Source organism: Hyperoodon ampullatus (assembly GCF_949752795.1).
Source record: "Hyperoodon ampullatus genome assembly, chromosome: 19".
Lineage (NCBI taxonomy): Eukaryota > Metazoa > Chordata > Mammalia > Artiodactyla > Ziphiidae > Hyperoodon > Hyperoodon ampullatus.
Window position 1 is genome coordinate 45026177 of NC_136932.1, and position 22862 is coordinate 45049038.

The following is a 22862-nucleotide window of genomic DNA, read 5'->3' on the forward strand; positions in this document are numbered from 1 at the left end:
GAGGGGAGTGGGGAGGATTTCACAGGCCCATAACCAGTATTTGATAGGGATCCTTCTCAGAATTCTCTGGTGGAAACTGAATTTTATGTGATCACTTTGTCTCTGACCTGCATGAGTTTTCCCCAAGGAGCTTGGCAATCTCACTATGGTGTCAGCCTCTGAAATATGGGTGACTAAGGAGAAAAAGACTAGGACAGATTTTGTAATTGGGCTTCTCTCCCCCTTAAATAGCTTTATGAATTCAAGGATCTTGAGGGGTAGGCCCTACCTCTGCCATACCCAAAGCTGAATGTGATTTTTTAAACGCATGTTGAGAGTTTGGATCAGGAAGGGAGAGCTCTGGAATGGTATTCAGGTGAGGTTCCCCTTGGATAGTTTGAACTGTTGGTGTAACTATTTCTCCAGAGAGAATTTCTTTGAAAGATTATAACCTGAGGTTTACAACCTTTAAGCTCCTTCTGGGCAGCTTCTCTCATCATAGTCCAGTTTATCAATTAAAATGCAAAAATGACCTTTATGCTGTGTGAAGAGATCTTGTGGTCAGAATTTATATAGGAAATTAATTACAAGTACAAAACCATCACTCACTTTACTCCCAGTTCAGCCTGTTAGTTCTTAATTTTAGGTATCTCTAGCCTTCCTTGCTGATCAACCTAGATTCCTCCTCCAGTACTAGAGCTAAATCTTTTAGTTCTCTTATTTATTGCAGAAGGAATCAAGCTCTTTACTTACTGGAAAATAGGCCTAATCCTCGGTTCTCAGTAAAAAACTGTTCTTTTCACAATCGTCTGAAACCTGACTTGGTAATGTCTCATGATTCTATCTCAGTAACAGCAATCTTTCTTTCCTGGCACACATCCCCAGACAATTGTCCAAGGGAGGCTTTTCTCTCCTTTCTTACTCAGTGTCTTCTTCAGATTCCTCTTGTTTCCTGAATTCTCCTACTTTCTCTAAAATAGCCTTCTCTTTGCTCTTCAAACCTGTGTTCCCCAAAGGAATAAAGAGCTTCACCTCTCTGCACACTCTACAGAAGCATACAGTGGTCATATTACATGGCATACACATTAGCATCTCCAAAACCTAATTCACTTTCATAGCCCAGGTTCCAAATCAAGCTACACAAAAAAGTTTTAAAGGTGTTTGTGTGTGTGTGTATGTGTGTGTGGGGGGGGGGCGTTGGGGGTGATTAATGGTTGTGTTTAAACCACAGATAGCTCTCGTACATTGGTCTGAGGTGGGAAATAAAGAATTAGAATTCTAAGGCGTTAAAGGCCATAAGACAATATGTAGGATGATTTACAAATAAATGGGGTCAACAAGAATTGTATGCTTTCAGCAGATGTGGAGTTAAGCTTTCTGTACCTCCTTGTTTTGCTAGCTTGCTCTCAGCTCATGAACTTGACAGAATTGTTTTTTTTTAAACTCCTACACAGAACAGGAGGGAAGTAAGCAGCTAACTAGTTAATAGCAGAAGCCTAACCGAAAATGGAAAATAATAGAATATTTGGTTTGCCTAAATTGAGACAAACCCATCTCTCTGTAGATTACATACCAATTTTGAGCCACTTAATTATCAACCAGAGACATAAATCCAGAAGTTTTCTTTTTTCTTTTGTATCTTGAGATTCCAGATCTTGAAGTTCTGAGTTGCAGCAGCTATTTTTTTAAATTTATTTATTTATTTATTTATGGCTGCGTTGGGTCTTTGTTGCTGCGTGCAGGCTTTCTCTAGTTGCAGCGAGCGGGGGCTGCTCTTTGTTGCAGTGCGCAGGCTTCTCATTGCAGGGGCTTCTCTTGTTGTGGAGCATGGGCTCTAAGCACACGGGCTTCAATAGTTGTGGCACGTGGGCTCAGTCATTGTGGCTCACGGGCTCTAGAGCTCAGGCTCAGTAGTTGTGGCACACGGGCTTAGTTGCTCTGGGGCATGTGCTATCTTCCTGGACCAGGGCTCGAACCCGTGTCTCCTGCATTGAAAGGCGGATTCTTAACCACTGCACCACCAGGGAAGTCCATGCAGCAGCTATTTTACTCTCATTCTTCTTGTGGGCTTTCAGCGAAGGTTGAGCATCTACCACCAGCTTCTTTACTTTTCTCTGTGTTTATGGACTTACTACTCGTTTATTAATTTGTTCTTACTTCTGTGGATGATTACTTTTCAGAATCCATCATGGTACCTAGCTTAGTTACCTTATATACGTATTCATTAAATACAGGTGGTGCCCCTTTATATAAATTGAATAACCTGTGCATACGAGTAACTGCTTTTATATCTCACTGGCCACTTTTCGTTACTCACTACTTTCCTTTTGTTGGTTTTGCTATCAGGAGTTAGTTTTGGAGTGATACGATTCCATCATTCTGGTTCTAAAGCAGTGATATATGTGCTATCTACAGATGCAAATACTTTAGTCCAGTGGCTCTCAAACTTTAACTTATAGTTAATATATTTAATGTACATCAGAATCACTTGGAGGGCTTATTAAAAACACATTTCTAGGCCCTAACCCCAGATTTCCTAATTTGATAGATTTAGAATGGAGCCTAAGAATTTGCATTTCTAACCAGTTCACAAGTGAGGCCGCACCTGGTGGACTGGGTGCCACACTTTGAGAATCACTGCTTCTTCCAAAATAGGAATCTTTCTCCTATTTCAGGAACATGCCCTTGTAGGACAGATGGTTATATCAGAAAAAGAGAAGAGAAAAGAAACCAAACCTCATGGAGATCATGGGATTTGGTGGGCTTTTTAAAAAATATTTTCAGATTATCTCTGTGTGAGGGTGTGAATTTGCTGGTACAAGTAATGTGGCATTTGTATAGGATCTGAAATACTATCATAAGTGAATATTCAAAGAATTAAAAGCAAAACCTCTAAACTACAAAATATCCATATGTCAAATCATTATGTTGTATACCTTAAACTAATACAATGTTACATGTCAGTTATATCTCAATAAAACCGCAGGGAGATAAAACTATGATCCGTACAAAGATTAGAGACAGTTCTAGGCAGTATTCTCATTAGCCTGAGTTAAATTGTATGCTCTAGGCCAGGGATTGACAAACTTTTTCTGTTAAAAGCCTGACAGTAAATATTTTAGGCTCTGCCAGCCTTAAATGGTCTGTGTTGCATATTCTTCTTTGCCTTTTCTTTAGAAAACAAAACAAAATAACCATTTAAAAATGTGAAAACCATTCTTAGCTTGCTGGCCATATGAAAGCAGGCTGTTGATGGCTAACCCCTGCCAAGGCCAGTGAGGCTGAAGTCATCATTTTGAAGCTTCCTGAAATTCTGGGATTTGAGAGGTGCTTTGAAGGATGGCTGAAATTTAGATTGAGAGATTGTATTCCTTCTGAAAGGAGAAGTGAGCAGAGAAACAAGCCTGTGATGCTTACCATAAAAGAGCTGTGAATTACATACAGAGCAGCAGTACCTTTGCAGATGAAATGGACTAACTGCAAGCCAGAGTCAGGGAGTCCTGTGGCATGAATACCTGGACAGTCTCAGCCACTGACAAGCCAAGCTGCTAAGTAGCTCTGAGAAATGAAGATGCTCTTTTGGCTTAAAGCCTCCACGTTGACTTGGAGCCCAGGGGAGGCAGTGTCTCATGTAACAATTGGCTCTTCAATAGGAGCTGTTGCTACTATGACTAATTAATGGACAAACATCATGTGTTTAGGGTAGTGAAGACTATTGGTCTCTTAACCAAAACTATACACAAAGATTATAACTCATCTTAATTTGCGTTATTGTTATTGGCAACAAGGAAGAATTGTAACAACTAATGCTGTCACTTACTCATTCATTGAACATTTACTGAATGCTTACTCTGTGCCAGACTATAGAGATACAACTTGAGAAGCTCACTGTCTAGAGAGGGAAACAATATGTATATAGAAATAATTATGGCAGTGTGAGGTAAGCATTAGAAAATGTATGTGCAGGGAACTATGGATGCTTAGAAGAAGGAATCACCAGTTCGTTCTGATTTAATCTGTCAAGTTGACCCACTCTAATTACTACTGGCCATAGATTATACCCTTAATACTAACCAATTATCTTGCAGATCTGTACCATTGATTATAAAGAGGCCTGTGTAAAATACTGTGGTTGGATCAAATCCAATTCATCATCTGGAAAAAGCTATTTCAAACATCCTGCTGTTGCTACTAAGTTTTTTTTTTTTTTTTTTTAAGATGTTGGGGGTAGGAGTTTATTAATTTATTTTTGCTGTGTTGGGTCTTTGTTTCTGTGCGAGGGCTTTCTCTAGTTGTGGCAAGCGGGGGGCCACTCTTCATCGCGGTGCGCAGGCCTCTATTGCGGCCTCTCTTGTTGCGGAGCACAGGCTCCAGACGCGCAGGCTCAGTAGCTGTGGCTCACGGGCCTAGTTGCTCCGCGGCATGTGGGATCTTCCCAGACCAGGGCTCAAACCCGTGTCCCCTGCATTAGCAGACAGATTCTCAACCACTGTGCCACCAGGGAAGCCCCGCTACTAAGTTTTTAGGATCCTCTTTAAGTGTAAAATATATAGCTCTAGCGTTGCTTGGTCCCTTAATTTTGTGCTTCCCACTGTACTGGTGTGAATATTGGGTTCTAAAACACAATTGTTTTCCCCAGTAAAACTTGCAGAAAAGAAGATTCTGTGGTAGGAAGAAGAATAATGGCTCCCCCAATAGAGTCCTCATCCGTGAACCTGTGAATATATTATGTTACATGGTGAAGGGGAAATTAAGGTTGGATGGAATTCAGGTTGTTAATCAGATGACTTTAAAATAGGCAGATTATCCTGGATTATCTGAGTAGGGGACAGTGTCATTATAAGGATCTTTAAAAGTCAAAGACGGAGACAGAGAAGAGGTCGTACTGATACGAGAACAACTCAACCCACTTTTGCTAACTTTAAAGATGGAGGAAGGGGGCCACAAGCCAAGAAATTCAGGTGGCCTCTAGATGCTGGAAGAGGCAAGGAAATGTATTCTCTCTGTATTAGTTTGCTAGGGCTGCCATAACAAGTACTGTAGACTGGTGGCCTAAACAACAGAAATTTATTTTCTCACAGTTCTGGAGGCTAGAAGTCAGAGATAAAGGTGTTGGCAGGGTTGATTTTTTTCTGAGACCTCTCTCCTTAGTTTGTAGATGTCTTTCGTCTCCCTATGTCTTCACATGATCTTTCCTCTGTGCGTATCTGTGTCCTGATCTTCTCTTATAAGGATACCAGTCATACTGGATGAAGTCCCACCCTAATAACCTCATTTTAATTTAATTACCTCATCTCCAGATGCAGTCACACTATGAGATACTAGGGATTAGGACTTAAACATATAAATTTGGGGTTGGGGGGGACCACAGTTCAGCTCATAATACTCTGCTAGAGCCTCCAGAAGGAACATGGGTCTGCCACCACTTTAATTTTAGTACTTCTGAGCTCCAGAACTGTAAGATAATAAATTTATGTTGTTTAAGCCATCAAGTTTGTGATAATTCAATATAGCAAATGAGAAAACAAATACAAGTAACCTGAATCTACCAATAGAAGACTGATGAACTGTATTGTGGAATATGTATACAATGGGATATCGTGCAGTGATCAAAAATCATGAAGTAAATGTCCATTGATGGATGAGTGGATAAACAAAATGTGGTATATACATACAGCGGAATATTATTCAGCCTTAAAAGGGAAGGAAGGACTTCCCTGATGGCTCGGTGGTTAAGAATCCGCCTGCCAGTGCAGGGAACATGGGTTCAATCCCTGGTCCGGGAAGATCCCACATGCCGTGGAGCAACTAAGCCCGTGTGCCACAACTACTGAGCCTGCACTCTAGAGCCCACGAGCCACGACTGCTGAAGCCCACGTGCCCTAGAGCCCACACGCCACAACTACTGAGCCCACATGCCGCAGCTACGGAAGCCCGCGCGCCTAGAGCCCATGCCTTGCAACAAGAGAAGCCACCACAATGAGAAGCCTGTGCACCGCAACAAAGAGTAGCCCCTGCTTGCCGCAACTAGAGAAAGCCCACACGCAGCAACAAAGACCCAACACAGCCAAAAATAAATAAATAAATAAATAAATGGGAAGGAAATTCTGATACATGCTACAACGTGTATGACCACTGAGGACATTATGCTAAGTGAAATAAGCCAGTCACAAAAAGACAAATACTATATGATTCTACTTATATGAGACATCTAGAGTTATCAAGCTCATAGAAACAGGAAGTAGAATAATGGTTACCAGGGGCTAATGGGGGAGAAATGAAGAATTTTGTTGTTGTTAATTTTTTTAAAATTTAATTTTATTTATTTTTTTAACTTAATTTTATTTTTTTATACAGCAGGTTCTTATTAGTCATCCATTTTCTACACATCAGTGTATACATGTCAATCCCAGTCTCCCAACTCATCCCACCACCACCACCACCACCACCACCACTTTCCCCCTTGGTGTCCATACGTTTGTTCTCTACATCTGTGTCTCAATTTCTGCCCTGCAAACCGGTTCATCTGTACCATTTTTCTAGGTTCCACATATATGTGTTAATATGTAATATTTGTTTTTCTCTTTCTGACTTACTTCAGTCTGTATGACAGTTTCTAGATTCATCCATGTCTCTACAAATGACCCAGTTTCGTTCCGTTTTATGGCTGAGTAATATTCTGTTGTATATATGTACCACATCTTTTTTATCCATTCGTCTGTTGATGGGCATTTAGGTTGCTTCCATGACCTGGCTATTGTAAATAGTGCTGCAGTGAACATTGGGGTGAATGACTCTTTTTGAATTATGGTTTTCTCAGGGTATATGCCCAGTAGTGGGATTGCTGAGTCATATGGTAATTCTATTTTTAGTTTTTTAAGCAACCTCCACACTGTTCTCCAAGGTGGCTGTATCAATTTACATTCCCACCAACAGTGCAAGAGGGGGCTCCCTTTTCTCCACACCCTCTCCAGCATTTGTTGTTTGTAGATTTTCTGATGATGCCCATTCTAACTGGTGTGAGGTGATACCTCATTGTAGTTTTGATTTGCATTTCTCTAATAATTAGTGATGTTGAGCAGCTTTTCGTGTGCTTCTCGGCCATCTGTATGTCCTCTTTGGAGAAATGTATATTTAGGTCTTCTGCCGGTTTTAATTTTTATTATTATTTTTGTGTGTGTGGTATGCGGGCCTCTCACTGTTGTGGCCTCTCCTGTTGTGGAGCACAGGCTCTGGACGCGCAGGCGCAGCGGCCATGGCTCATGGGCCCAGCCGCTCCGCGGCATGTGGGATCTTCCCAGACTGGGGCACAAACCCGTGTCCCCTGCATCAGCAGGCGGACTCTCAACCACTGCGCCACCAGGGAAGCCCTGCCCATTTTTTAATTGGGTTGTTTGTGTTTTTAATATTGAGCTGCATGAGCTGTTTATATATTTTGGAGGTTAATCCTTTGTCCGTTGATTCGTTTGCAAATATTTTTTCCCATTCTGAGGGTTGTCTTTTCATCTTGTTTGTAGTTTCCTTTGCTTTGCAAAAGTTATAAGTTTCTTTAGGTCCCATTTGTTTATTTTTGTTTTCATTTCCATTACTCTAGGAGGTGCATCAAAAAAGATCTTGCTGTGATTTATGTCAAAGAGTGTTCTGCCTATGTTTTCCTCTAAGAGTTTTATAGTGTCCAGTCTTACATTTAGGTCTCTAATCCATTTTGAGTTATTTTTGTGTATGGTGTTAGGGAGTGTTCTAATTTCATTCTTTTACATGTAGCTGTCCAGTTTTCCCAGCACCACTTATTGAAGAGACTGTCTTTTCTCCATTGTATATCCTTGCCTCCTTTGTCATAGATTAGTTGACCATAGGTGCATGGGTTTATCTCTGGGCTTTCTATCCTGTTCCATTGATCTATGTTTCTGTTTTTGTGCCAGTACCATATTGTCTTGATTACTGTAGCTTTGTAGTATAGTCTGAAGTCAGGGAGTCTGATTCCTCCAGCTCCGTTTTTTTCCTTCAAGACTGCTTTGGCTATTCGGGGTCTTTTGTGTCTCCATACAAATTTGAAGATTTTTTTGTTCTAGTTCTGTAAAAAGTGCCATTGGTAATTTGATAGGGGTTGCATTGAATCTGTAGATTGCTTTGTGTAGTATAGTCATTTTCACAATATTGATTCTTAAAATCCAAGAACATGGTATATTTCTCCATCTGTTGGTATCATCTTTAATTTCTTTCAACAGTGTCTTATAGTTTTCTGCATACAGGTCTTTTGTCTCCCTAGGTAGGTTTATTCCTAGGTATTTTATTCTTTTTGTTGCAGTGGTACATGGGAGTGTTTCCTTAATTTCTCTTTCAGATTTTTCATCATTAGTGTATAGGAATGCAAGAGATTTCTGTGCGTTAATTTTGTATCCTGCAGCTTTACCAAATTCATTGATTAGCTCTAGTAGTTTTCTAGTGGCATCTTTAGAATTCTTTATATATAGTATCATGTCATCTGCAAACAGTGACAGTTTTACTTCTTCTAAGGAAATGAAGAATTTTTTTTAATGGGTATAGAGTTTTAGTTTTGCAAGATGAAAAAGTTCCAGAGATTGGTTGAACAACAACGTGAATATGCTTAACACTAATGAACTCTACACTTGAAAATGTTTAAGATGGTAAATTTTATGTTATTTTACCACAATTTAAAAATTTTTAAACAAAGATTAGTTAAAAAGGCAGCGACAGAAAAATAGGTGCAGTGTGTTTCCATTGTATATTTTAGAGAAAGGATATATACACATGTAATGCTTGTATGTGTACAGTATATCTCTGAAAAGATATCCCAAGAAACTTAGCATAGTGACTACTTCTGGGAATGGGGTTTTAGAGAACTAGGAGGTGTGGGGGACAGTGATGGGAGGAAAATAAATACTCTCTGACACCTTCTGAATCTTGTTTACCATGTACATATTGAAATAATGTTTTTTACTAAGTTCGCAGATACAGACAACAGGTTGGTAGTTGCCGGAGGCAGAGAGTGGGCAGAATGGGTGAGGGAGTCAAAAGGTGCAAACTTCTAAAATAGATAAGTCATGGGAATGTAATTTTTTTAAAAGAAAGAATGGTTTTAAATGTGTAACTTGGGGTTAGGGACTGCAGAGAGTTTTCTCAGCTGGGTCATCCTTAGGCTATGAAATTGCTTTGTTCAATCCAGTTACACATAAGTGTCAGGATACATAAGATCTACTTCTTGTCTTGACCTTTAAAGGTTAAAAGCTCTTAGTCTGAAAGTGGTCATCAGGCTTTAGGGTACACATGTATTTTATTGTTTGATGCCCAAAGTATATTTTCAAAGTCTCTAGTTCTTTAAGAACAACTTCAGGGACTTCCCTGGTGGCACAGTGGTTAAGAATCCGCCTGCCAACGCAGGGGACATGGGTTTGAGCCCTGGTCTGGGAAGATCCCACATGCTGTGGAGCAACTAAGCCACGCTACAACTACTGAGCCTGCACTCTAGAGCCCATGAGCCACAACTACTGAGCCCACATGCTGCAACTACTGAAACCTGTGTGCCTAGAGCCTGTGCTCCGCAACAAGAGAAGGCACCATAATGAGAAGCCCACGCACCACAACGAAGAGTAGCCCCTGCTCTCCACAACTAGAGAAAGCCCGCACGCAGCAACGAAGACCCAGCGCAGCCAAAAGAAAGAGAAAAGAAGGAACAACTGTGATTCTTCACTTAATTAGAACCCCTAAAAGAGTTGGGGGGAGAAAAGATGCAGGAAAAAAGGAAGGATAGAAATGTAATAATAATTAATGTTTTCTACTTTTTAAAATCACATAAGCTGTAACAAAAATAGAATGAAAGAGACAACAGTAGGAATAGGTTTTGACTCTTTTGGGATTATTTTTTAAGACTTCTGCTTGCAAATTGTTAGGTAACTGCACAAGTTAGATTTTAACACTCTTCAAAACATCCTCCATAGTACATGAGACTTTACATCATAAGTTCCATATAAAGATTGCAACATTTTATTACTATAATGTTGCTCAGAAGCTGTTCTGGATTGAAACTTCTTGTTATATACGGATGTGTTTTCCTAACCAACAATCTTAGCCCCTGTTTTTCTCCAAATGATACTTGACCAAAGGGGCATATTTCCACAGAGCCATATTCTTATCTTTGTGGTTTTTGCATCTCCATAAAAAGTAAAAAGTCTTTTTGGAACCTGTTCAGTTATCTTTCCCTTTTTGTTTGGAGTTTTACTATAGCTAATCCAGGACCAGGTGCAGTGCTTAGTACACAGTAGGGATACAATAAATGGTGATGAATGACTCATTGTGAGCTCAATACTTTAGGGTTATGTAGGGAATACAAAATTGTCTTGATTTAGAAGTGAAACACTTATAATTTTATAGAAGCAAAATTTCCCTAGATGGCAAAATTTTCTTTGAAAGAGAATTTAGCCCAAATGTGTAAGTCTTTAACATTTAGGATGGAGATTATTATTATTATAGTAATATTATTATTATAGTATTACCAACATGAGTAGCTAAGTTATGCTAAGTGTTTTTCTTATATTATCTCTCATACAATTTTTCCAGTGACCCTATTAGATAGATGCTATTGTTGTGCCCATTTTTATGGATGAGGAAATTGAGCTCAGAGAGATTAAGTAATGTGTTCAACACCATATGACTAGTAAGTGGCAGAACCAGGATATGAACTCAATTTAGTTTAGTTAAGATTTGGGCTTGGTACTTCCAATCCAAGAATATTAGTTTGACTTTATTGTCTTAAAAATTCCTACTAAAAATGGTCAAAGGGTTATTTAAAAAGGAAGGAAGGAGCAAGGGAAAAAAAGGAAGAGAAAGAAGGGAAAAGAGAATTGATATCTGCACTACAAACTAGGCATGATCACTGTCCTCATGTTAGAAGAAACACTGGAGGATTTTGTACAACATGAAATTCAGGCAAGACCAGGTTGAGGCAAGGGCCTACCAACCTGAGAAGTACTACATATAAACTAAACTCACCTAGGGAGTGAGTTTAAGGAAACATCTTTTGTTCCTAGCTTACTAAAAATGTTTGAAACTAAAAATGACTGTTAATTTTATCAGTATCTTTTACTATCTATTAGATAATCATTTATTTTTTTCTTAATTACATGCTAAATTATATTAATAGAGTTCCTAAGCATTCATTCTTAGAATGAATCCTTTATAATGTCAACAAAAATAATCAATAAACAGTCTATAATAGGAATAAAAAAGAGTTTTATTTGAACCAAACTGAGGACTATAGCCCAAGAGACAGCCTCTCAGATAACCCTGAGGAACTGCTCTGGAGGAGCATGGTTTTCAACACAGTTTTATATCTTGTCAGAACAAAGAACATCAGACAAGTCAGAGATACATTTCTTCAAGGTTTAAAAAAAAAAAAAACACCAGATCAGCATGTACACAACAAATCAATATGGCCTTGGCACCTGGGAAGGAACTTTTATCATCGAAGGAGTACCAGCATTGGCATCACAGGAAGGGAGGCATTTAATCTTTTTTTTTAACACGGACATTCCTTACTTCTGGTAAATGCACCTTTTTTTAAAGTAATTAAAGCAGATGTACAATGTATGTTTGATAGGCCACAAAAGGCTTATAAAATAAGCATAAAATTCAAGTTAAATCATGTACAAGCTAGAATGACTTCCCCATAACTCAATATGTGAAAGTTCCTTCTATGAATAGTCATAAGCAAGACAGTTCAATCTGCAGAACCCAGAAACAACTCAGGAATTGGAATTACCAAGTACCTCAGAAAGCAGAGGAAAGAAATCGAAATATTCTTTGTCTTCCTTTAGGATTCTTAGGATTTAATTTAGAATTAAATATGTTGGTTGCAGGTAAATACTTGTTCCAGGAACCAATTATTTTTAATGCTACCAGCACACTTAAATTGATACCTGTATCTTAATGAATTGAATTTCAATTAATAAGTATGTAGTAAAGTCTTAAAATAACTTTAGGAATGCAAGTGTCATTATAGGACCTCTTTTTTCAATTGAAATATAGTTGATTTACAATATTATATTAGTTTCAGATGTACAGCGTAGTGATTCAGTATTTTTATAGATTTTACTCCCTTTAAAGTTATTACAAAATAATGGCTATAATTTCCCTATGTTGCACAGTATATCCTTGTTGCTTATCTACTTTATACATAGTAGTTTGTATCTCTTAATCCCATACCCCTATCTTGCTCCTCCTCCTTCCCTTCCTCCACTGGTATCTACTAGTTTGTTTTCTATATCTGTGAGTCTGTTTCTGTTTTGTTATATACATTTGTTTTATTTTTTAGACTCCACATATAAGTGATTACATACCATATTTGTCTTTCTCTGTCTGACTTATTTTACTAAGCATAATACACTCCAGGTCTATCCATGTTGTTGCAAATGGCAGAATTTCATTCTCTTTTATGGCCGAGTAATATTCCATTTTATATAAAAGAACCTCTTTCTTGAAAGGTCATTTTGAAAGAGCTCATGTAAACATGCTGAAGTATATACAAGAGTGAAAACTTAAAAATCTTAACTAGTATAATTTGGATTAATTACTGTGTACTTTTTTCAGTTTGTGTACACCTTGACAGTGACAAGCCATTTTTGATATGCTTAATATTATCTATGTTATCATTTTGTTGTGATATGGGAATTTGGGAGAATTGAAAGCAGCTTTGATCTCTACCTTATTCCTTCGGGTATTTTGTTTGTTATTTATTAAGCCTTTAGCTTTTGTAATATTAGAAATATTCACATATTTTGTAGACTGATTTTTTTCTTTTTGAAAAGACAAAGGAGAGTAAATATTCTTATTTTTTCCTCCTCCAAAATGCAGGGGAGTAAGGAATAAAGAGACTTTGCATTTGCAGGACCTAAAAATGATTTTAAATATTTAGTTGTTTCTGTTTATTTTCTGAAAGAGGAAGAGGGAGGAGAAATGGAATATGAGACCGGGTTGTAAGGACAAAAACCAAAAGTAGGCAAAGGATCAGGGTAGGAAAAAAGTAAGAAGGAAATTAACCAGGAGAAGGCAGTTAGGAGAAGTAGGAGCTCTGAACTTTACTTTGTTTATTTGCACTCTACAACTCAGTCTCTGCAGGTATTCTGTGAGTTAAATGAAACACAGTCTCAGTTTTGAAAATACAAAATATGAGTCAACCATGATAGCCATAAAGTAGTTGTATATGATTAAGTTTCAGCCACCGGTAGTGAGAAGTTTTTTGTTTAATAGCTTTATTGAGATGTAATTGATAAACAAAAAACTTGACGTAGTTAATGCATACAGTTTGATGAGTTTGGACAAATGCGTACACCCATGAAGCCATCATTAAAATCAAGGTAATAAACATATCTGTTACCTCCAAAAGTTTCCTTGTGCCCCTTAGGGGTTTTGTTAGTTGTTTCTTTTGCGGTAAGAACATTTAACATGAGATCTCCCCTCTTAACAAAGAATTTTAATGCACAGTATTGTTAACAGTAGGCCCCATGTTGTACAGCAGATTTCTAAAACATAATCATTTGCATAACTGAAACTTTATACCCTTTAAACAACTCCCCTTTTCCTCCTTCCCCTCAAACCCCTGGCAACTACCATTCTACTCTGTGTTACTGTGAGTTGGATTATTTTAGATACCTCAAATATGTGGAATCATGCATATTTGTCCTTCTGTGACTGGCATATTTCACTGATCATAATGTCCTCCAGGCTCATCCATGTTGTCACATATGGCAGTATTTCCTCCTTTTTTAAGACTGAATAATATCCCATTGTAGGTATATACCACATTTTCTTTACCCATCTGTCTGTCAATAGACATTTGGGTTGTTTCCATATCTTGGTTATTGTGAATAATGCTGCAGTGCACGTGGGAGTGCGGATGTCTCTTTGAGATCCTGATTTCAATTCCTTTGGATTTATACCCAGAAGTGGGTTTGGTGGATCATATGGTAGTGTGAAGTTTTGATGACATAAGTTTATATATCTCTATGTAGGAATAACTCAGTTTCCAGCAGCTGTTACCCAAACAGCAAACATTTGAAGGAACTTAATGGGTCAGAGTTGGAGCTTATTCTCTTCTCTTTTTTTGTGTTGCTGTTAGTCATAAGGGAAAAATACTCTTGTGTTACCAGCTCATTGTTTCACTCCTTTGTCTCATTTTTCTTATCTGTCTTCTAGACAGATTTTGAAAAAGAGATTGGAGAGTGGAAGAAATGTTTTAAATTGTTTTCTGGCATCTGTCAGTAGGACTTGGGTAGGGCATGTTTTTTGGCTCTTCTTATAAACACTTGTTAACAGAGGGCTAACGAGGCCAGGCTAGTAGTTAGATCCCTTAATCATGTGCTATTACATTCTAAAGCCTGTCTCCAAACAGTCATCAAATACATACTTTTGAATATGTGGGTAAGTGAACACAAACCTACCCCATTCTGGAAAAAGTCCAGAGTACATACTCTGAAGGTTTAGTAGCACCATCTTTACAGAAAAAGGACATCCCATTGCCCAAATTGGAAACCACGGAAAATGCTTCTGCTACTCAAATATTCCTCAATTTTCCTAACCAATCACCTTGTTGGCTTTATTCTCTTCAAAACAGCTGTTACTAATCAGAATTGCACCTTCTCACCTACGGGCTAACACTGACACAGTGATTTCTGCTGGCCTTTTCCCTTATGCTTACGGCCCTGTTATCTGGATCTCTGAAATGATCTTGTTTGTATTACAGAGCTCTCATTTGGAAGACAGTGAATCCGCAGCGTTACTTTGCTGTGAACGTGAAGAATCAGAAATCTTTAGTGATTCCAATGTACGTAGGTATTTGTCTTTATACAGCCTTTGGTGATTCAAGTGAGAGCTTTTTGAGTAAATTTGGCTCTTAAATGCATCTGAGATAATGCCTATTATTTTATCTATTTGGCCTCACTCAGCCAAATAGCCTGGGAAGGCAAATAAGTGACTTGGAATGAGTGTATGTATAAATAGTATGGTATATTTGTATGCGTAATAATCTCCATTCAAAGCATATCTCTCAAAGTAGATAAATGTTGCACCCTGAAACCTTGAGTCTCCTTCACTAAGGAATATGATTGTTTTTGTGGGTTTTTCACATTTTTTTTTTTATGGTCTTTTCCCTGTGACAACTGCTTGGTATTGGTGCTGCCCCTGGACCTTTATTCCCCACATACAAAGACCTAACATATCCTGGCTGTTGATAATGTTAAGCCAAAGAAATGTTATAAATCCTAGACTACAGAGTCAGCCAGATCATCTCAAACGTAGAACTATCTCACTACATTTCATGAGGTGTTATAAATTGTATTGATCTCATCTGACCTCCAGCAGAGTTGCTTAATTATTGCAAATTACCCACAGAATCAGGCTGAAGTTAGAGAATGACTTAAATTAACTACGTATCGCTTCCAATAGGATAACTGCCTTTGCTAGCCGTGGCTAAAACTAGGTTCTACAAACCTTGATGATAAAATCTGAGTTCTGTCTATTCCAGAATGCTTATTGTGCATAGTAGGTATTCTATAAATATCGCTGAAGTTTCATCAGTGGAAACTCTCTCTCAATGAAGCTGTGCCTCTCAAGTATATCACCATAGTACTGCCTGCTTTTAAACTGTCTTTACTTCACCTTCATGGCACAGTGAAGGTGATCACTATTTTAAGACCTCATTCAACTGTTATGTTGACTTATCTGGTTGCACTTCGTTTAGCATTGACGAAGAGTCTGAAATGGCATGAAGTCAGTTATTGTGACTCACTAATAGCTGGAGTGGTGCTCACTTCCCTAGTACTTGAAAACATTAACTGATGAATACATATGAACACTCATTTATTATCAACATTTTGCAGATGACAGACTGAGGGTGGAAATGTTATATTCTTTGCCCAACGTTGTGTGATAATCAGGGGCAGCGCTGACATCAGGTCTCAGCTGACAGCCGTCAGTGAGCTCATTATCAGCAGGCAGCATGACATCAGATCTCAGCTGACAGCCATCAGTGAGCTCATTATCAGCAGCCAGCATCTTCAATGATGGAATGTGTACCAGTCTCCTTATATATAGTGCCTTACAAGATTTATCCTGTTCAGTCTGCAGTGGAGTCGTCTAGACTTGGACTGGCTTATTGTTTTGGCTGATTTTGTCTTACAGAGGTCAGTGCATGGCAGTCCACGTAAAGAATATTTTTATGAAGTTGGACACGTGGGGAAAAGACTCTAGTTTTAATAGTTTTCTCTCAGAAAAAATTAGATGGGTATATATATTTGCAGATTACTCAGGATTTCTTGGTTTTATTGCCAGAACTTTCATTCATTTAAGTCAGGTTTGTTGTCTTTTCTTCTTCAAGAGGCAAAAGTGGTTACATGTACTTGGCTGGCTTTACCTGTAAAGGTACTGACTGGATCTTCCTCCTGTTTTGTGTGCTCAAGAAGTGTTTCCCATACTTTTTTTTTCTTTTCTCACCTTCCCATTCTCACCCCCACATCGAAGGAGATTGAAAAGCTCCTTCCCAATTTGAAGGCTTAAACTTGAAAACAGAATTTTTTGCAGAGCAAACTGACTGAAATGCCACTTCGAATTTTTTTCAAAGGAAGTGGTATGGGATCTTGATAACTATTTGAAATAGAAGTTAACTGTCGTAATGAAGAGTAGAAGATAAAGAACTTTTTCAATAAACCTTGGAATAACAGAAATGTGAACTTTGGTTAGCTATATTCATTCCTTCCCTTATGCACGCACTCATTCATTCACCAAGCATTGATTGACTCTCATGTACAAATTACCAGGCCCAAGGCGTTGGGGGTTAGGCCTAAAATATCAAATCTACCCTAAGAGCAAACATCCAGCTATAAGGTAAATAAGGTCTGAGGCTCTAATGTAAAACATGGTGACTGTAGTTAACATTGTATTTTATAATTGAAATTGCTAAAAGAGCAGAACTTAAATGTTCTCACCAAAAAAAAAAAAGATAAATATATGAGGTGACTGACGTGTTAGTTAACCAGTTGGGGGAATCATTTCACAATGTATTCATATGTCAAATCGCCATGATGTACACTTTAAATATCTTACAATTTTACTTGTCAGTTTTACCCCAATAAAGCTGAAATTAAAATTACTCTAGGAGAATGTATAATCTACTCTTCAACAGATTAGTTTTATGGGTATTCACGGAAATGCAGTACATGGGGAGAAGAGAAGAAATCTGTGGGTGAGTGGAAAGAAATTTGGCTGGAGGCAAAGAAGGGATGGCTCTCTCTGGAAGAGGGCTAGCTGCCTTACATCTCCTGGGGCTTTCCCGGAAGAGAGGAGAGGAATGTAGAGAGACCCCTGCCCCTTCTCTAGTCCCACTCAGCCTCTAGGGAACCAGATAAAGTGTAGAAGCAGAAGAAGCTATTTGCTCCCTCTGCTATGCACAGGGTTGTTGGAGGCCTCCATAATGGGAAGAGGGACTGCCTGCCCTAGAACAGGGTGACCGTGTGACTGGAAGAGGTCACAGAGGAAGAAGACACTGGCCCTAGCGCAGGAGTTTCACTTTGTCTCCAGAAAAGAAAGAATGTGGGCAGTGACTAGAGCAGGTTCCGTTACTAGTGGCTGCAGCAGCTACTGAGACTCCTGAGGGTTCTCTTCAAATTTCCCATCCCCATACCTACTGCTATCCTTCCTTAAAGGAGAGAGAGCTCTGCCTGAGCTGGGATTCCCATTATGGTGATTGCGGGGTTCAGCTAGAAACAACTGGATTCATTACCATTGTAGGGTTATTTCTTCCCTAGCCTGTAGGTCAGGAAAATGCTTGCTGTGTTACTTTGTCTCCTAAGAATACAACTTAATTCTTTCTCTCCTTTCTCTGCTCTTCTGACCCCACCCCTACCCTACCAAGCAGGAAGAGGGATGGATATAGGTGGTCATACCATTTTTATGGTCTATTTCGCTCCTTTGCTTGGATATTATATCCTTGTAGGGAATGCATTTTCCCTCTGTGCAATCAAAACAGATTTTATGTTTGAATAGCCCAGTGAAAGGGAGAGGTATTAGCCTTCTGTTATTAAAAAAAGAAAAAAAGGGAAAGCTACCCTCTAGAATTGAATGTGGAGAAGGCAGATGAAAAGAAAGGAAAATCTAAAATGTAAAAACTATTTGGTTTAGAATACTTTACATTTTTAAACTTTAGGTTTGCATTCTCTTCTAGGTCGGGGCAGGTGTCTCAGAATAGATGGCAACTTCAGCGGAGGTTTTCATGTGTAGTGGGGTAGGAGAATGGCTTTGGGGGAGAGAGAATATATGACGTGGCTAATACTAAGTTCAAGACGAAGGATTTAAGAATTTTTAAAAGTTATTAGCATTAAGATAAGCCCTGGTTCAAATGAGTAGCCAACCTATAGATTGAAGATAGAAGGAGCTTTAATCTTCAGGATTCTTTGGAAGCATCCTGTTTTTCTTGTGTGTTTTAAGTTTTAGAATATGGTGTATGGAATGATCAAAACAATGAATGATTTGTTGGCTTAGAAAGTAAAACTACACTTAGAAGGGGAGAACCGCTATTGTCAGGAAGTCTACTTTTGTAAATCTCTAGAGATTGTAAGCACAAGCAAGATGCTTGTAGATGAACCTACAGATACAATGATAACCAACTGGTTGGATGGAAGGTGGTGATGGTATGTGGGCCAACGAGCATGTGCATCTGGTCATTTCTGATGATTTGTATTTACCCTCTTCCTTTCAGCTCTCTCTCTCCCTTTCAGCTCTCTGTACGGTGTTTTTTATTTCTTTTTTCAGACTCACTTGCAGAGACACCATTTCACTAGCCAATGCACACAAATGTAAAAAGAATTTAAAAGGGAAAATTCGTTGCTAAGGAGATGTGGGTTTTATTACGAGTTTCAAATGGCCATTTAGCCAACAGTGAACAGCTGTCTGACCAGCGTTCAGGATGATTTGAATTGTTTCTGCCTCACCTCTGCTGCATAGTAAAGAGATTGCTGATTAGGGCACCTGGTCGGAAAAGAGGTTAAAAGTGTTGCTAGTGGCAGAAACATAGTTTTACCATGAACAGTATTCCTATTTTTTCCTTTGGAGGGAGTCTGATCCAAATGGTAACACTGGTAGAAATCCTCCTATGATGTTAAAATTATTTTTCTTCGTTCCAGAATAAAGCATAGCTTGACTATTTTATCCTAGAATAACAAATGAGAAATAGTTTTCAACTTTTCTTTTTTTGAAGTCTTACCCTCTTAAGCGATTTATTTGAAGAGAAATGAGGTTTGTAGTAATCTTGAGTACAAAGTCTACTTTAAAAATTAGCTTTATAATTTAACTCAGTGGCTCTCATCATGGCTGCACGTTAGAATCACCTGGTGACCTTTTAAAATAATTTAATAACAGGGTCTCACCTCAGTCCAGTTAAACCAGGATCTCTGTGAGTGGGACCCAGGTATTAGTATTTTTTAAATGCTCCCAGGATTATTCTAATGTGAATCAAGGGTTCAGAACCACTGTTTTATCTCTAGCTATGCCAATTTTTTTTTGCCTCCAAATCAGAGCTCCAATCTGCAACATTTGTAACATCTGTTTACATGAAGAGAGAATAAAATATGAGATTGATTAGAATAATGAGTTGACTGTATGCATTTACTACCTCAGGTACAATGCAATTAACTTTTATTCAGTGAAATTCCTTGGCTAGACTTCTGTTAAAAGAGGAGCAAGATACTGAAATTAGGTAAGTCAAATCCTCAGTAAATCTGTGTCAATGAAGGGTAAAGTTTTCCATGAGGTTATTGAGACTTACCCTTCCTGTGTCAACACTGCTAGGAACTGGCATAGAAAAGAATCAAAGAGCACTTTTATACTTTGTGTATTATAACTTTATTAAAATAAAATATACATACAGAAAAGTGCACTTATTTTGTACTTTTATCGTAAATTTTCACAAACACACATCAAGAAACTGTGTAACCTGGACCTAGATCAAGAAATGGAATATTACTACTCCCCTCCACCAGTTCCCCCTTCCTCCAACACCCCCTCCTTGCTTCCTTCCAGTCACTACTCACCCTCTGGCTATCACCCCCCAGAGATAACTACTCTCCTGACTTCTTGACCATATGATTTTGATGTGGGCATGAGGCTATGCCCTTTAGATGACCTCTCTGACCTCCAGAATCAGGGGTCAGCATCATGTAATATTTAAAGAGCTCAGGTTCAAGGTTCCAACAGCCTGAGTCAAAGTCCCAGCTCATAGTAAGTCACACTGGCTGTGTGACTCCACTTCTCTAAGCCTTACTTCCCCCATCTGTAAAACAGGGGTAACAATAGGACCTGTCTCATAGAGTTGTTAGAATTAAATGAGATAATTTATGGGTCTGGCACATTACCTGTGCTGAGAGCAGAGGCAGATATAGGATTCCCTGATGTCATCATGTCTTCAGCAGAGTCAGGACAACGCCACTGTGGTCCGTGGGCACAATTTAGTTCATAGTCTAGCTCTGGGGGGAAGGAGGAGGAAAAAGTGGCCATCCTGACTGCCTTTCCTTTTCCTCACCATCCTTGATTTGGCCTGTGGCAGGACTAACTTGTGGCAACTTCTAAAATATGTTATTTAAATTCATAAAGTGATTACTGAAAGGCCAGAAACGTCTTCTTATACATCTTTATATTTGCCACAGCACCTAGCACAGTGATTTACAAGTTGCATGCAGTGTCGTGCCTTGGACAAAGGAATCTGAAAATGATGCTTCCTGCACATCTTGCTTTCCTGTGCTGGATTTGTATTGGTCTGATTTCTGTTCCTTTTGACCAGAGACATATTTTTAAGACATCTAGCACAAGAACATACAGAATGTAGCAGTTAAACAATTGCAGGCAGAAACCAAGAACTTGGCCTAATTTATAAAATCAACCAAATAAAAGCTGTAACTAGCTGAGTTATTCTGCTTCCATGATCTGAGGTCAGGCCTGCTCAGGTATATTTTCCCCTAATTTTGGTTTAGGAGAACAAGCAAAACAGGAGATGGCAGGACTTGTAGGTTTTTCATTAATAAAATTGTACAGACTTTTTTTTAAAGATTATAGTTTGGAAATAATTTACCCTTTGGAAGGTTAGCGAGATAATTTATTGAGCACTTACTATTTGCCAGATGTGTTAAGTGATTTTCATACAATTTAGTCTTAAATGCAAGTCTTTGAGGTTAAGTACTTTTAGTATTTCCCATTTAAAACTGAGGAAACAGAGACTTGCCTAACGTATGTGACAGTGCTGATATTGAAGGCCAAGTCTGCCTGACACTCCCTGCTTGAGCCCTTAACCTTATGCTGGATTGCCTTTACCCTTGAATAGAATATTGTTATTCTCATGCAAGGAGATCAGGAGCAAATGGAATAGTGGGTCTCAGCTCCAGCTTTGCAGCAGAATAATCTGTGGAGCTTTTCAAAAATATAGACACTCAAATCTCACTTTAGGAAGCTCCTAATTCAGTGGGTCTTGGATGAGCTCAACATTTTTATTCTTTACAGAGCTCCTTAGGTGTTTCTTCGTGCAGCCAGAGTTAAGAATAGTGTTTCATAGAAGTTCCCTAGAGAGGAATTATAAGATTACAGATTTGGGGGCATTTGAAGACTGAATTTGGAATATTTTAGAGACACATTGTTGTTAGAAGTGTAGAGAAGGAGGAGGTAGCTTAATAATAGTCAAGTTTCATGTTTCAGGAGGTAAGATAGTGTTTATCACCGGAAATTGGATATATCACTGGGGTATTTTATAGAAGGATTGGTTCTCCATTCTTTCTGTGCGTTTCTAGAGTGCTGCCACTTTTGTGCTCAAGCAGTCTTTCTCATCCGTAGTTTGCTCTCCCAGGTAATCTGTTTTCTCAGTGCTGGGGGTGAAGTCCTGGTGAAGTCGTGATTTCAGAGCTATTAGGCAAGAACTGCTAACCTTGGAGAGAGCAGTGGATGGCCCTGATTAAGACAGATGTCATGGGAGAGTTGTGAACTTAACAAGTTCTTAATCTCAATGGACCCTGTCTTCTGAGTTCCTCCTAATGGCTTTTGTTTATGTTTTTGTAATCTCTCAGTGTGCTTTGGTGGTAGGGAAGGGGTAGTCATTCTTCCTTTCACTTTACAATGAAGAAAGTTGAGTTATAATTTCAAAGGCCATGACTTTCTGAGAACTATAAATGAAAAAATGGCTAACATTTGTTGAGCACTAACCATGTACCTGGCTCTAGCCTAAACGTTTTTACATTCATTATCTCATATTGCATCTCTGATGTGCATAGTGTTATTTATCCCTGTTTTAGAGATAAGAAAACTGAGCTCATGTATTCTACAGTTACTTGAGTCTACTCTCTGGCAGTCACCGTGCTGGGAAATGAGTATCCAGTGATGAACAAGTCAGACCCTATACTTGTGGAACTTACAGTCCATTGGGGAAGACACATAATAAAAAACAAATAAGAATTCAGTTACAAAATGTGATAGTGCTATGAAAAATACAAATGGGGAAATAATAATAAAGAATAACAAGGCAGAATTGCCATTTAGATAAAGGATAATCAAGAAGAGCCTCTCTAGCGTGGTGATATTTTAGCCCAAGATAGTTAAGGAGTTTGCTTAGCATCACATCTAGTAAGTGGTGAAATTCAAGTGTGATTCCGAAAGCTCTACTCACCATGCATGCTGCCTGTTAGACATGTGCTTGGAATCTACCCCAGGTTTGTGACTCTCCTCTCTGGTCTGACCAGCATTCATACTGTGACACTGTACCAGATTTCCAGAAGGGCATCATAAAGAAAGAAAGTATAACAAGATAATTTTTTAAAAAGAAACTTGCTTCCTAAAATGCT

At 38.6% G+C, this 22862-nt stretch overlaps 1 protein-coding gene across 2 annotated transcripts in view; it reads left to right on the forward strand.

Annotated features, from left to right (window-relative positions):
- Positions 1–22862, forward strand: part of SSH2 (slingshot protein phosphatase 2) — a gene marked incomplete at both ends in the record, with an annotated part of 245032 nt that overhangs the window by 50273 nt on the left and 171897 nt on the right. Inside the window, one exon of one of the 2 annotated variants that reach the window (XM_079725457.1) lies at positions 14738–14818. The exons of the other annotated variant lie outside the window; for it this stretch is intronic. Coding sequence (XP_079581583.1) covers positions 14738–14818 — 81 coding nt within the window. The remainder of the gene's footprint in view (positions 1–14737; positions 14819–22862) is intronic. 2 annotated transcript variants of the gene reach the window in all.